Raw genomic sequence first — 16618 nt, 5'->3', positions numbered from 1 at the left:
AAAAAAAAAAAAAAAAGAGGAAAGGAGGAGTTCTGAGAAACGTCCCTTCCCTGCACCCTGCTGCCAGCCCCCACCCAATGCTAACCCACTCCTGAGCACGCCCACTGGGCATTCGCACGGCCACACCCGTCCTAGGACAGGGTTCTACCCTCAGGAATTGTGGCCATGGCAGCTTTGCTCCTATAGTTTTCTGTCAAAAACACACGCAGTGCCCAGAGGACTCCTGGGTCATCTCAACCCCAGATCTGTAGCAGGAATCTGTTTCCTTCTCCAATCCAGGCTTCTGGACCATCTGATCCTAATCTCCTCTGCCTTTATGGACTCAGGAATCAGAGCATAGCCCTGCCTCAGCCTGTACCTGTAGCACAAACCAGTCCTTTCATCAGTTGTGCCCTGTCCCTACCCCATGGCTCTTGATAGCTCCTTTCTGTCTTCTGCTTTTTCCTTCCCCAAAAATCCTCTTCTGTGCACACAGTGTGCCCAACTTCATCCCTTACGTGCCTACAATAATTCAGACGTTAGGGAATTCAAGACCATGCCTTTACACCTGGCTGTTGTAGGAACAAATAGAAATTAGAAAGAAGAGGCTTAATGATTTCTCTTTTGAATGAGGGAAGAATTTTTGTTCTTCTCCCTTTTCTTAAAGCATTTAGGTGGAACATTTTTATAATTATTTTCACTGGTTTTTGAAATATATGTAAATCATTTTTATCAGTTAAATAAGTCATTTGTCTTTTTTTGACTCAGACTTGTCTTTATCTAGGACCTGGAAACTATTGCTTTGAAATGTGAATAGCAAGAATATATACCACAGTTTCTGTAGGAGGGTGGGAGGCTGCCTTCAGCAGGTAACTGGCTCCACATTGCGAATCTACATCCTGTCATGAAGATGTGGAAAGTTTATTTTTCCTTTGAATATTACCAATTAGAAAACCCAGATTACCTCCCAAATTACTAGGTGAAATAATAAACTGTAAATGGTGCTTTCAAGTCTTCCACTTGAAAACTAATAATGGTGACTTTTTTTCTGTGTTTGTAGTCTCTTAGTAGATTGCCTTTGATGCACATCACATTTTGGTTTAATTATATAACAAAACATTTTCTTGCTGTTCTATTATGGTGGAAATTTTTTGGGGATTGGAGATAATTTTTCTTTTCTCTCTCTCTTTTTTTTTTTTTTTTTTTTTTTAAGATGGAGTCTTGCTCTGTTGCCAGGCTGGAGTGCAGTAGTGCGATCTCAGCTCACTGTGGTCTCCACCTCCCAGGTTCAAGTGATTCTCCTGCCTCAGCCTCCCGAGTAGCTGGGACTACAGGCGCGCCACCACACTCAGCTAAGTTTTTTATATTTTTAGTAGAGATGGGGTTTCACCATGTTGGCGAGGATGGTCTCCATCTTCTGAATTCATGATCCACCCACCTCGGCCTCCCGAAGTGTTGGGATTATAGGCGTGAGCCACCGTGCCTGGCTGAAAATTTTTCTTTTAGTCATATTTTCCATACATTGTTTAGAAGTACCAGATGTTATATACAAAGTGCCTATCAGGCTTCACTTGAGAGAAAAACCTTCATTCTCAGGATTCCAGCCACAACCCACAATTGTACAACAAAGTGCAGCAAGGTGCTCCCCAAATCTGCAAACAAAATAGTCTATTTGGGATCTACAGTCCCTTCTAGAGCAGTTAGACTAGATTTCTACAAAAATAACTTCAGAACAGCAATCAGTTATTTCACTTCCTTCAGTGCTCCTGTCATCTTCAGATCTGACACAGATTCAGAGATCATGGGGCCCATAAACCCAACCAGGATCATACATATGCATTGATTAAACCTGAGAACTTCAATTCTCTCCCTCCTCCCCTTGGCCCAATGCCCACAAATGTGCATAGCTCACCAGCCCTCCAAGACCTAAATGTGCAGTTCCAAATTTTGAATTTATTTTCTGGGATTTGAGAGAAGAAAAGAACTTTTATTTGAGAAATACATGTTCTTTTAATGATCAGACCCAGAGTCTTGTTAAAATGAGACCACAGTGATATTACTGTTCCCGTCTTGGAACTGTTGGTCTTTTGAAATTGCTTGCTGTTGGCACAAGTGGCTATAAATTAACCTAATAATGCCACACTGGACACCATAACCCACACCCAATAGCTTAAAAATGTATATAACCAATCACTAACCAATGTTACTATTGTAAGCCAATAAGAATTCCTGACAACTTTCTATCAGTTCCCTCTCTGCCTTCCTTTTTCCTTTACAAATATACTTGTAACTGGAGTGTATATTCAGGGCAGCTTTATACTCCAGGATTGCAATATTCAAGCTTTGGCACCAAAACTCTCTACTTATATTATGTTTACCCTAGTATTTCCTTTTAGGTCAAAATATTCTTTAGAATGTGTTGAAGGAACCTCACTGAGGGGATCTCTCCTCTGGTTTTACTGTGCTTGCTCTAATCCCTAAGAATGCAGAGGCACATTGATCCCACCTAGAATCTGCATATAAAAGTTGGCCTCTGCCTAGGATTCCCAACACTGGACCAGACTTTGGGTTGAAGACATACGAAAAACTCACAGAAGACATTTTCTGCATCATGAGAGGCCAACATAGACATCTTAAGCCCCATTTTTAGAGTGGAGCCCTTTGAGTTTTCCAGATCTTATTCAGTGACCTGCTACAGCTGTGTGAGAGGCTTCTGATGGGAACAAAATCCTGTGGCAGAATCTGTAAGTGTAACAAGCATCTTAGCAGTGGGAGGTAAGGTCACAAAATATCCAGAGCCTTAATGACAACCATAATCACAAGTATGCCTTCCTCCTGTATACTGTGTTATGGGAGTAGAGTACTTTTGTCCTTTTCCTTACCTCAGAGTTAGCTGATCAGGGACAGGGGGATATCACATCTGGAGCCAAGATATGCAGGTCCACCAGGACAGCTCCATTTTCTATTTGCACCCCACAAAGTCAGCCTGAGTGTCTCCTCCATGGATCACTACGGGGGCATCAACCAAAGGTCACTGGGGACACTCTCACCAGCATCTTTGAGTAATGAGACATTTGAGGATGTCCTGTGCAGACTGGGGTCAGTCTGACAAGAAGGTCTAATTCTGCTCCCATTTCAGAGAAAGATTAAGTGACTCATCCAGGGTTTGTGCCTCCCCTCACAGAAAGAATCTCCTTGGTTTTTACCCAGATAAGAATTGCTCCAGTTTTCTGGTTCTTTGGTGAAAAATGAGGAGATCTGGAGACCCAAACTGATCAATAACCTAATTGCTTCTATTTCATATGGTCATTAGAAAAAGACATAAAGCAGTCATGGTCCCTACTATCAAGGAACTTGCAGTCTGGAGCACATGAATAAACGGTTGAATTCAGCATCGTGTGTTCAGTACAAAGATGGACACTGTACAGGAGACTTAAGCTTCATTTGGGTTACTTCCCTTTTATTGTTTTGTGAGTTTTGATGCCACCACCTGATCAGCTGTTCATTGGCAGAAGAGAAATTGTTGTTATTACTATTTGTATTGTTTTTACCTTGCTAAGAATAAATAATTAGCTTCTAATATAATTGGTCTAGAAAAACATAAGGGTTTTGGTTGAATTCCTTGCTATTGTGTGTTATAAAATAGGGAATTAGCTAAAATAGATTAAGATACAGAAACTCGGCGGGGTGCGGTGGCTCAAGCCTGTAATCCCAGCACTTTGGGAGGCCGAGACGGGCGGATCACGAGGTCAGGAGATCAAGACCATCCTGGCGAACACGGTGAAACCCCGTCTCTACTAAAAAGTACAAAAAAACTAGCTGGGCGAGGTGGCGGGCGCCTGTAATCACAGCTACTCGGGAGGCTGAGGCAGGAGAATGGCGTAAACCCGGGAGGCGGAGCTTGCAGTGAGCTGAGATCCGGCCACTGCACTCCAGCCTACGCGACAGAGCGAGACTCCGTCTCAAAAAAAAAAAAAAAAAAAAAAAGATACAGAAACTCTGGGAATCAAATTTCTCTTCGGCAGGCTTAGAAAAGACAAAACTGAAAATACTTACAGGCATAGAGAGCAGATGCCTAGGGCCCACCTTCTGTCCCATCTCTGTCCAGATCCACCCTCTGCTGAACCTTTTCCAGGTCTGACCCCACACTGAAATCTCTCACAGAACTGCTTAGAGAAGATCAGAGTTTGGGGTGGCTAACCCTACTGCCTCTCCGGAGCTGGTGCTCACAATTTCCTGAAACCCAAAAGCAGATAAATGGGGAAAAGCGATATACTTTTGTGCCTTAAATTGTTTTTTATAAAATTAAAATTAGTGTTTCTAGAGACATCCTATCCAGCAACCTGTTCCCCATCTCTACAGTTTCAGTGGTTTTTTCACAAGTTTCAAAGTAACTACAAACACACACAAAAAAAATTCCTCTGAATTGCACTTAACTCTTTCTTTCTGTATATGTCCCATCTATCTATATTGAGCTATTATTTTACGCATTTAAAAAACAAAAAAACAAAACCAATAAGTAAACAGAAGAGGAAATAGAAATGCTGGGGCCCTGCATTTAAATCCTGGGAAGTATAGGACTACTTTTCAGGATGTTATAGTATTAACACACGTAATGTGAACTTCCCAGCACACTGCTCTGTGACATACTTCTGAGCACATACTACATGCTCCATAAAGATTGCATTAATGCATATACACATTTTTCAAATGCAGACTTACTCAGACTTGCCACCATCTTCCGCCTCTGTAAACATTAAAGGGCCTGCAGAGAATGCCATATTTCAAGATGATGATTGGTGGTCCTGTCTTCGGATGTAAAGTATTTGTGTTATGATAAGGGTGTTGCAGTAAGGGACTCATGCTGTGATTGCTTTTTCTAGCTGAGTGGTATAATGGGTCTAGGAGCAGAAGCGTCAGCAATAAGAAGACTTGCAATAACAGGAGACTTGCAATAAGAAGCTAATTCATGGACCCTTTTCAAACCTGCAGAATTTTGTTACTTACAGTGAGGTTTTGAATACCAAATAATTTATATGCACATTGAACCTTAGAGGCAATGCTTGGCCGAGTGACTCTCAGCCCAGTCTTGCTGTAGAATCACGTGGACAGTCTGAAGAGAAACCATAACCTGTGCCCTCCCCACAGATCCTGTCTGTTTTACTAGGTGGAAAAATTTCTGTTTTTTGCCAGGCGCTGTGGCTCATGCCTGTAATATCAGCACTTTGGGAGGCCGAGGCGGGCGGATCACGAGGTCAGGAGATTAAGACTACCCTGGCTAACACAGTGAAACCCCATCTCTACTAAAAATACAAAAAAAATTAGCCAGGCATGGTGGCAGGCACCTGTGGTCCCAGCTATTCAGGAGGCTGAGGTAGGAGAATGGCGTGAACCTGGGAGGCAGAACTTGCAGTGAGCCGAGATTATGCCACTGCATTCCAGCCTGGGCGACAGAGCAAGACTCCGTCTCAAAAAAGAATTCCTGGTTTTTAAATTGAATTCCTCACATGATTCTACCACAAGGCCAGGGTCAAGCATGAGGACTTCCAGATACTTTAATGAGAAGTCAGTTCACCCTTTGTTCTAGGAAATCACAGGGCCTGCTCTGCTTGGTTTTGGTAGGGCATGTCAGTGTAGCCCATATTTCCACTGCAGCAACAGAAATTGCTGGCATGCCCTCCTTTTTCCTCAGAGTTATAGAATAATTTAGAGAACATTACTGTGTTGAAAGTTATTTTATCAGATAACTCCATTCAGTCTTGTAAGTCAGAACTAGTTCTCTTAACTCATTTCACCTGTAGTCAAATTAAGGCCTCACAGCCGGGTGCGGTGGCTCATGCCTGTAATCCCAGCACTTTGGGAGGCTGAGGCAGGCGAATCACCTGAGGTCAGAAGTTGGAGACCAGCCTGGCCAACATGGTGAAACCCTGTCTCTAACAAAAATACAAAAATTAGCCGGGCATGGTGGTGGGTGCCTGTAATCCCAGCTAGTAAGGAGGCTGAGGCAGGAGAATCACTTGAGCCTGAGAGGCGAAGGTTGCAGTGAGCCGAGACCGCGCCACTGCACTCCAGCCTGGGCAACAGAGCAGGACTCCATATTAAAAAAAAAGAAGAAGAATTCTGTCACTTGATAAATATGTATTTTCAGGAGCTCTTAACATTCAGGGATATGGCCATAGAATTCTCTCCAGAAGAGTGGAAATGTCTGGACCCTTCTCAGCAGAATTTATATAGAGATGTGATGTTGGAGAACTACAGAAACTTGGTCTCCCTGGGTGAGGATAACTTTAATATGTAATTCCTAATACTTTTTCAGAATTTCATTTTCTTTCCTTGTATAACATCTCTTAGGAGCTTTTGCTTTGCATGAATTAATTTCAGTTCCTTCATGAAAAGTTTGGGAGTTCGGTGGTATAAAAAATAAAATCTTTAGGATGTTTCATCTTTATGTAAACCTTCTTTTGAGCTAATTTGTTTCCTTCACTCTAGGCTAGTGGTAATTCTATAAATTAATGATATAAAATAATTGTCTTTCACATCTTAACATGCAATTTGCACTACTTATTTTTGATTCAGTAGTACTTGGTAGTGGAACTTAAAGCCCACAGATTTAAAATACTTAAATATTCTAAAGATTCTGTCAGAAAACAATTTTTGGATTAATTTTCTAGAATCTTCCCTAATTTCTCTATTCTACTTAGCATAGTGCTAGGTTGGTAATTGGAGTATCCCCAGCAGTAGTCATGTTAATTTTTTAAAAATAAAACAGGTGTTACTATCTCTAACCCAGACCTGGTCACCTGTCTGGAGCAAAGAAAAGAGCTCTACAATTTCAAGATACATCAGACAGCAGCCAGACCCTCAGGTAGGTGAGAGTGAATGGAGGAGAGGACACAGGCAAGGAGGCCAAAAGTCAAGAAGGAAGCCAGGCCTTAAAATGTAGTTTGGGAGGCTGAGCCCTGTGGCTCACGCCTGTAATCCCAGCACTTTGGGAGGCCGAGGCAGGTGGATCATCTGAGATCAGGAGTTCAAGACCAGCCTAACCAATATAGTGAAACCCTGTCTCTGCTAAAAATACAAAAATTAGCTGGGTGTGGTGGCTTGTGCCTGTAATCCCAGCTACTCAGGATGCTGAGGCAGAGAGAATTGCTTAAAAACCCAGGAGGCAGAGGTTATGCTCAGCTGAGATCATGCCACTGCACTCCAGCCTGGGCAGTATCGAGCTAGACTCTATTGCAAAAAATAAATAAGTAAATAAATGTTGTTTGGGAAGCTCTGTGACAAAATAATTTCCAAAAAGGCTGCATTTTTTCTCATAGGGTCATCTTATGTCCCATGCTCTTAAATCCAAGAGTTCTGTTTTTTCTTTCGTATCTCCCTTCAAGTTTACAGGGAGAGCCAGTGTCCACTTTATCACTTACAAAGGGGTGCATGGTCTGACTGCTGTTCATTGCTTTTGGGGACCTGGGAATATTTATATGATTGAAGAGCTCTATGTTAAAGTTTTTTTGTTTTTTGTTTTTTTCCAAATACTGTTTTTGCATCATGTCTAAAATGTGTAAGGTGAGTAGTGGACATATTGGGATTTGGTTCAGAAATCCCAGGAACACCAGGGACAGATGTTGCATCTTTTCTGCTTGGTGATTTTTAATCCTATAGAGGTTGCAAATGTAATTCTACAAAAAAATTCTTACTCAGCAATTTTATCAGAACAATAAGCATTTTCCTAAATATGAAAAAATGTAATTTTATTTTACTTCAAAATGTTATTGTTTTAATATAAACTGAGATTTGTAATTTAAACTCTACTTTTGCAAGTTTTCAAATTATTTAAAGCATGGGTTTCCAACCTTTGGCTTCCTTGGACCACCACATTGGAAGAAAAATTGTCTCGGCCACACATAAAATACAGTAACATGGCCAGGCATGGTGGCTCACACCTGTAATCCCAGCACTTTGGGAGACCGAGGCAGGCAGATCATGAGGTCAGGAGTTAGAGACCAGCCTGGCAAGCATGGTGAAACCCCATCTCTACTAAAAATACAAAAATTAGCTGGGCATGGTGGTGCATGCCTGTAATCCCAGCTACTTGGGAGGCTAAGGTAGGAGAATTGTTTGACCCCAGGAGGTGGAAGTTGCAGTGAGCTGAGATCGTGCCACAGGCACTCCAGCCTGGGCAACAGAGCAACACTCCGTCTAAAAACAAATAAAAATAAAAAAAATAATAAAAATTATGCTCACACCAATAATAGCTGATTCTCATTTAAAAAAAAAAAAAAAAAAAGGTTTGCAAATAATTTTTGTGATATCCACCACCACAGATAAGTAAAAATGTCCTCACATTCAAAGGGTTGGCCAGCACTGAATTTCTTAAATGCGCTGTGTCATTAACCAGCTTAGAACATTGCTAAGTGTATATTAAACTCTCAATTGTTACATTATTTCTTAATAACTATTATCTTTTAATTTTGTCTTATTTAGTAGGAAGCCTACTGAAATACTGTTATTGAGATCTATCTATATATAAAAATGTGTGTTTCACACACACAAACACCTATGTAAGTTTTATATGTGTATAATAAATTCTTACTTAACTTTGCTGATAGGTTCTTGGAAACAGTAAGCAAGGCAACATATTAAGAAAACTAATTTTACCAGAGTTTAATTAATACAAGAGATATGTTTACATGACATATAGCAACATTGTTCATTTAAAGATGCAGTTTTCAAGAACCTATTTTGAACATAAAGTGAGGGCTTACTGTACATCTCTATGCGACCTGGATTTTTCTGATAAATAAAAATTGTATAACTTAATGTGTACAGTGTAATGATTTGATATGTATATACGTTGTAAAATAAAATATAGTCAAGTTGATGAACACATCTATTACCTCAGGTAGATAACCAATTTTTTTGTAGTAAGAACACTTAAAGTCTACTGTTGTAGCAAATTGTAAGCATACATTACAGTGTTACTAACTATAAACAATGCTATTTTGCTGATCTAATGCTAATGTACTTTAGATTTTTCAGAGTTACTCAACTTATAACTAAAAATTGATATTCTTTGAACATCTCCTTATTTTCCACCCTCAGGCACTAACAATCACCATCAATCAATGTTAAAGTTTTTTTTGTTTGTTTTGTTTTGTTTTTGAGACGGGGAGCCTCACTGTCACCCAGGCTGGAGTGCAGTGGCGTGATATCCACTCACTGCAAGCTCCGCATCTCGGGTTCACCCCATTCTCCTGCCTCAGCCTCCCGAGTAGCTGGGACTACAGGCACTCGCCACCATGCCCGGCTAATTTTGTTTTTATATTTTTAGTAGAGACAGGGTTTCACCATGTTAGCCAGGATGGTCTCTATCTGACCTCATGATCCACCCACCTCGGCCTCCCAAAGTGCTGGGATTACAGGTGTGAGCCACGGTGCCCAGCCAATCAATGTTAAAGTTGTTTAAGATTATACTTAAGTTTTACAATTGTGTTTTCTATTACTGTGAAAAATGACACTAAAATTTTCACATTGAATATAGATAACTTATGATAATATGGTACTTTGACAATATTAGTTATTCTAATGAAATAGGTTTCTATTTATTTGTGTCTACTGCAATTTCTGTCATTAATATCTTATTGTATTTAGTGTATACATATTTCATTGGTTAAATTTACTTTGATTACATTTTTTATATTTATACTATTGCAAATGAAAATTGTTTCTTCCTTTTTTTTGGAAGGTTTGTTGTTACTATTTGGAAATGCAACAAATATTTTTATGTTGGGCCAGGTCCAGTGACTCATTTCTGTAATCCCAGTACTTTCAGAGGCCAAGGCTGGTGGATCACTTGAGCATAGGAGTTTAAGATGAACCTGGGCAACAGAGTATTAACTCCAAAAATCTGAGACGGGTCTCAGTTAATGTGGAAAGTTTATTTTGCTGGCCAGGCACGGTGGCTCATGACCGTAATCCCAGGACTTTGGGAGGCCGAGGCGGGCGGATCACGAGGTCAGGAGATCGAGACCATCCTGGCTAACATGGTGAAACCCCGTCTCTACTAAAAATACAAAAAATAGCGGGGCGTGGTGGCACGCACCTGTAGTCCCAGCTACTTGGGAGGCTGAGGCAGGAGAATCGCTTGATCCCAGGAGGTGGAAATTACAGTGAACTGAGATTGCACCACTGCACTCCAGCCTGGCGACAGAACAAGACTCTGTGTCAGAAAAAAAAGGAAAAGAAAAAGAAAGAAAAAAAGTTTATTTTGTCAAGGTTGAGGACACATGCCCCTGACACAGCCTTAGGAAGTCTTGATGACATGTACCCAAGGTGGTTTGGGCACAGCTTGGTTTTATACATTTTAAGGAGACATGAGACATAAGTCCATCTATATAAGATGTACATTGGTTCCATCCTGAAAGGCAGGACAACTCAAGCAAGGGATGGGGTTTCTAGGTCACAGTACATGAGAGAGAGACTGCTGTATTCTTTTGAGTTTCTGATTTGCCTGTCCAAAGGAGGCAATCAGATGTCCATTTATCTCAGTGAGCAGAGGGATGACTTTGAATAGAATGGGAGGCAGGTTTGCCCTAGGGAGTTCCCAGCTTGACGGTTTAGCTTAGTGATTTTGGGGGCCCTAAGAGTTCCAAGATTTATTTTCCTTTCACAAGATTATGTATCCTGATGCTTTAATGAATACATTTATTGAGTTTTTGTTTATTTACTCTAGAGTTATATGTATATATATACACACATATATAGGCATGATTATATAATCTCCAAACAGCAGTAATGTTTTTATTTCTTTTCCAAAGCTGGAGAGCTTTGTTCAATCCTTTTCCTTGCCTAATTGTTCTCATACAAGTTTTTAGTAATATGCTAAGATAGAAGTTGTGGCCCTGGAGCAGGCCTGCAGATCTTGGCCTCAGCTGTGGTCTCTGAAGCAGCCCTGTGTCTGTACATTTGAAGGATCTAACAATGATTACAATTTGGCAGGTAAAGAACTCCTTTTGTTCTGTCCTCATGCTGATGAGATTACCTCTGCTTTTGATGGTTGTGTTACCAGAGATTTGGACAGTCATGGATTCTTTCTAGGCCCTGGAAAGATTAAATTTCCTTGAGGTGGCCGGGCGCGGTGGCTCACGCCTGTAATCCCAGCACTTTGGGAGGCCGAGGTGGGCGGATCACAAGGTCAGGAGATCGAGACCATGGTGAAACTCCGTCTCTACTAAAAATAGAAAAAATTAGCCGGGCGCAGTGGTGGGCGCCTGTAGTCCCAGCTACTCGGGAGGCTGAGGCAGGAGAATGACGTGAACCCGGGAGGCAGAGCTTGCAGTGAGCCGAGATTGCGCCACTGCACTCCAGCCTGGGCGACAGAGCGAGACTCCGTCTCAAAAAAAAAAAAAAAAAAAAAAAAAAATTTCCTTGAGGACATTATCTGTATGGCAGGCAGTAAGGTAGGGTTTTGAAGTTTGTCTGCATATGATAGGCCAAGTACCAGGTGTATGAATGGGTTTGGCTTCTACTGACTACTGGGGAACAGTTTTCACAGGTCTCTCTGAGTCCGTGAGTATGTACAACTGGCCATGGACTGTGACTGTGAGGGCTAGAACTGAGTCACATGGCTGCTGCAGGGACCATAGCTAAGGCCAAGATCTGTAGGCCTGCCTCCAGGGCCATGGCTGGGTGTGTCTCCTGGCAGTCTCTTGATAGGAAGGACCACTTGTGTACTCTAGCTGAGAGGAGTTTGAGACAGGTTGCAGAACTGCTTCAGCATCCTTAATAAGACCAAGCTTAGTGTACCATGTTTTGTCTGCAGCCATGTCTATGGGCTCTTGAGTTGGCCACCTGGGTGAGGGCCTGCTTTTTCCAAATACCCCTACTTGATTTTTGGCTCCACTGAGGTTTCACAATCCTAACCAAAGGCAAGTACCTTTCTACTTAGGTTTTCTGTGAGTTTACTACTTAACATATCTTACCTAAGTGGAATCATACACTGTCACTTTGTTAGTGTCTTCACTTAAAATAATGGCTTTAAGATTTATCCTTATTGTAGCCTCTGACAAGATATTTTCATCTGAAGCTAAAGAATATTTCATTGATGTATAAGCCACATCTTTTTAAATCATTCATCTGTTAAGGGACATTTCAATTTTTTTTCCTTTTTGACTTTTGTAAATGATATGGTTTGGATCTGTGTCCTCATTCAAATCTCATGTCAAATTGCAATCCCTAATGTTGGAGGTGGGGCCTGGTGGGAGGTGATGGGATGATAAGGTTGACTTCTCACGAATGGTTTAGCACCAGCCCCTTTGGTACTGTCTTTGCCATAGTGAGTTTGTTCTCCTGAGATCTCACTTTTTAAAAGCATGTGGCACCTCTCCTTTCACTGTCTCTTGCTCCTGCTCCCACCATGTGAGGTGACTCACTCCTTATTTGCTTTCTACCATAATTGGAAGCTTTTTGAGGCCTCGCCAGAAACAGAAGCTGCTATGCTTCCTGTACAGCCTGCAGAACCATGAGCCAGTTAAACCTTTTTCTTTAAAAAAAAAAAAAAAAAAAAAAAAATTACCTAAAAAAAATTAGCTGGGTGGCATGCCACATGACTACAATCCCAGCTACTCAGGAGGTGGAGGTTATGGTGAGCTGAGATCCCACCACTGTACTCCAGCCTGGGCAACAGAGCGAGACTCAAAAAAAAAAAAAAAAAAAAATTACCTAGTCTCAGGTATTTATAGCAATGCAAGAATAAACTAAAACAGTGAATATTGCTGCAGTAAACATGGATGTGCAAATATTTCTGTCAGATACGCTTTGCATATTTTGAGTAAGATGCTCAGAAGCAGAATTAGTGGGTCATAGAATAACTTCATTTTTTTTTTTGGAGGAATCCCCTTACATTTTTGGGGGGGCTGTATCACTTTCTTCCTACCAACAATGCACAAGGGTTTCAATTCATCTACATTCTTTACATTTGTCATCTTTTGTTCGCTTGATGTTGGCCATTCTAATTAATACATGATAATACCTCATTGTCGTTTTGCTTTACATTTTTCTAAAGATTAAAAAATTTTCAATAATTGTTTGCTATGTGTATTTATTCTTTGGAGAAACATTTTCATCTGTTCATTTGTTAATCATGTTACTCTGTTGATTTTTTAGAGTCTATTCTGGGTGTTAATGTCTGTCAAATGTATACTTTTTACTTTTTTTTTCTTAGTTGGGACTCTGACTAAATGTTAATTTTAATGTGCAGAGATAAATTTAATGTAGTCCCATTTTTCTGTGTTTTTAAATGTGTTACTCATGTAGTTGATGTTATATGCAAGAAAACATTGCCAAGACCAATGTCATAATCTTTCTTCCTGTGTTTTCTTCTAAAAATTGTAGAGTTATGCTTCTTACATTTAAATATTTAATTTATTCAAGATAGTTTTCGTATATGGTTCAGGATTTTAAATTTTTATGAGTACACAGTAGCTTTATGTATCTATGGGTTACATGAGATATTTTGATGTAGGCATGAAATGCATAAAAATTATATCAGGATAAATGGGTATTCATTACCTCAAGTGTTTATTCTTTGTTTTATAGACAACCTAACTACATTCTTTTAGTTATTTAAAAATGTACAATTAAGTTGCTTTTGACTATAGTCACTCTGTGTACTAGCAACTACTAAATCTTACTCTTTCTAATTATTTTTCTACCCATTAATCTTCCCCACTTCCCCCAAACCCTCACTACACTTTCCAGCCTCTGGTAACAATCCTTCTGTTCTCTGTCTCTATGAATTAATTTAATTTTTAGCTCCAGCAAATGTGTGAGAACATGCAACATTTACCTTCATGTACCTGGCTTATTTTTCTTAACATAATGGCCTCTAGTTCCATCCATGTTGTTGAAGATTGTGGGATCTTGTTCTTTTTTATTATTGAAAAGTACTTTGTTATTTATGTGCACCACATTTACTTTATCCATTCATGTAATGATAGACACTTAGGTTGCTTCTAAATTTTGGATAATGTGAACACTGCTGCAGTAAAAATGGAGGTGCAAATATCTCTCTGATGTCCTGATTTCTTTTCTTTTATGTACATACCTATGAATGGGATTGCTGGATAATATAGTAGCTTTAATTTTCATTTTTTGAGGAACTCTAAACTGTTCTCCATAGTCATTGTACTAATTTACATTCCCACCAAGAGAGTGCTAGAGTTCACTTTCACTTTTCTCCACATCCTCACCAGTATTTGTTAATTGCCTGACTTTTGGATAAAAGCCATTGTAACTGGGGTGAGATAATATCTCATTGTCGTTTTGATTTGCACTTCTCTGAGATAAATGATGTTGAGCACCGTGTCATATGGCTTTTTGTTATTTATATGCTCTCTTTTGAGAAATGTCTATCCAAATTTTTTCTTATTTATCATCAGATTTTAACTTATAGAGCTGTTTGTGTGCCTTATGCATTCTTGTTATTAATTCCTTTTCTTATGGGCAGTTTCCAGATATTTACTCCCATTTTGTGTGTTGTCTCTTCGCTTTGTTCATTGTTTCTTTTCTTTTTTTTTTCTTTTTTTTGAGACAGAGTCTTGCTCTTTCGCCCGAGCTAGAGTGCAGTGGCACGTTCTCAGCTCACTGCAAGCTCTGCCTCCTGGGTTCACGCCATTTTCCTGCCTCAGTCTCCCGAGTAGCTGGGACTACAGGCACCCGCCACCGCGACCGGCTAATTTTTTGTATTTTTAGTAGAGATGGGGTTTTATTGTGTTAGCCAGGATGGTCTCAATCTCCCGACCTTGTGATCCGCCCGCCTTGGCCTCTTAAAGAGCTGGGATTACAGGCGTGAGCCATCGCGCCGGGCCTGTTGATGTTTCATTTGCTATTTAGAAGCTCTTTAACTGATGTGATTCCATTTGTTCATTTTTGCATTGGCTGCCTATGCTTGCGGGGTGTTATTCAAGACATCTTTGTCCGGTTTAATTTCCTGGAGAGTTTCATCAATTTTTTTTGTAGTAGTTTCATAGTTTCATGTCTTAGATTTGTCTCTAATCCATTTTGACTTATTTTTTCTTTTTAGATGCCAAGAGATACGGGTCTAGTTTCACTCCTCTGAATATGGATATTCAGTTTTTGTAACACAATTTGTTGAAGAGATTCCCCCATTATATTGAGGCAGGAAAATAGAATCTGGAGGCAGGGAACATAAGACCAATTCACACTTCAGCTATGACAGGAAATACCCTTTCCATAGGGTGTAGGCCATAAATAACTTTGTAATTTTATTTAATCCTCTCCATTTACATAGGGCATACCCGAAGTAACCAGTGGAATCTTCTAGGGGGTATTTAAACTCCCAAAAATTCTGTAATGGAGCCTTTGAGCCCCTATGCTTGGGCTTTTTTCCCACACTGTGGATTGTACTTTCATTTTCAATAAATCCCTTCATGCCTTCCTTGCTTTGTTTGTGTGTTTTATCCAGTTCCTTGTTAAAGACATCTACAGCTGGTAACATGTATTTTGGCGAGCCAGCCAGGAGGAAGAAGTAAGCCCAACGTTTGGGTTTCATTTTTCTCCCTTTCCTTTCTGCTCCATACAGGGGCTTTCTCTTTTCCTTTCCAACTTGGAACCCTTGGTGGGAAGCACCTAAACATGGAGGCAACTGCGGGTTTCTGGCCATGGCCTGTGAAACTAATGGGTTTCCATGAGGAGAAGCCTGACTGCCACCTCCTGGTTGGTTTAAGGAATCTGGGTCTTTTTCTTTCTTTTTTTTTTTTTCCTTTATTTCTTTCTCAGTCTTTAAGTGGCTGTTTATAATTGCCCTGCCCAGAAGAGGGAATGACTTTTCCTTTATCTTTTCTGAATGTAGTCCCCGATCCCTATGTATGATGCAGTTCGGAGCAAACTTGCACATGTTTCAAGAGACTTAAACCTTCTTATGCTAAATTCTTCCCTTATAGTACTCAACTGGCTAAGGAACAAAAAGGCCCACCCAGAATCCAGTTCTCATTACAGTTCATGGCTATTTTTATAACGCTTATAGTATGCTCTGGAGGTGCCCACCTAAGGTCAGAGACATCTGACACTAAGATCGGATCCACAGGAGGATACTCTGTGGGTCCTGCAGACCTCAACCTACCCAAAGGGGACGTTCTCGGCAGACGTTCTGAGGTCAAGTACTAAACCCTCCTTAGAATTTTCTTATAGTTGCAATGCTGTTTGGCCCCAACATTGTTTGGAATCTGGAGTTTACTGTTGAATGGAAAAGTGGAATGGCATTGTATGTATGGAGGCTTTTGTACTGTGATTCCAAGCAGGGGGCCTGGTTAATGTGTGATACCCTCCTTTGGTATGGTTTGGTCACAGTGCTCTTTGGATTCTGGGGAGGTTTGGCCTTTAAAAATCAAACTGCCATGGAGACTGCTTTACCCAAAATTTTGGTTCACAGCCTTCACTGGATTATATACTGGGGCAAAGTAAAACTGAAAGAAATCAGGCACATTCCTCAGCCCCGGGCTCAACACAAAGCACATTCCTCAGCCCCGGGCTCAACACAAACAGGCCCAGTACAAACACATCCCACCATATATCTCTCAACTTCCTGAGCCCAGTACAAACACATCCCACCATATATCTCTCA

The 16618-nt window shown here is 40.5% G+C and overlaps 1 protein-coding gene across 1 annotated transcript in view; it reads left to right on the top strand.

Annotated features, from left to right (window-relative positions):
• The first annotated feature begins 2474 nt into the window (after positions 1–2474).
• ZNF718 (zinc finger protein 718) overlaps positions 2475–16618 on the top strand; it is a 42929-nt gene continuing 28785 nt past the window's right edge. The window contains 3 exon segments of the mRNA XM_011970917.1: positions 2475–2597; positions 6128–6254; positions 6749–6844. Of these exon segments, the coding sequence (XP_011826307.1) occupies positions 6149–6254; positions 6749–6844 (202 nt within the window). The 5' untranslated portion in view covers positions 2475–2597; positions 6128–6148.

The sequence above is a fragment of the Mandrillus leucophaeus genome, unplaced genomic scaffold (assembly GCF_000951045.1).
Source record: "Mandrillus leucophaeus isolate KB7577 unplaced genomic scaffold, Mleu.le_1.0 Scaffold98, whole genome shotgun sequence".
Taxonomy (NCBI): domain Eukaryota; kingdom Metazoa; phylum Chordata; class Mammalia; order Primates; family Cercopithecidae; genus Mandrillus; species Mandrillus leucophaeus.
The sequence above is the reverse complement of the archived record's forward strand: the minus strand, read 5'-3'. Positions and strand labels throughout refer to the sequence as shown.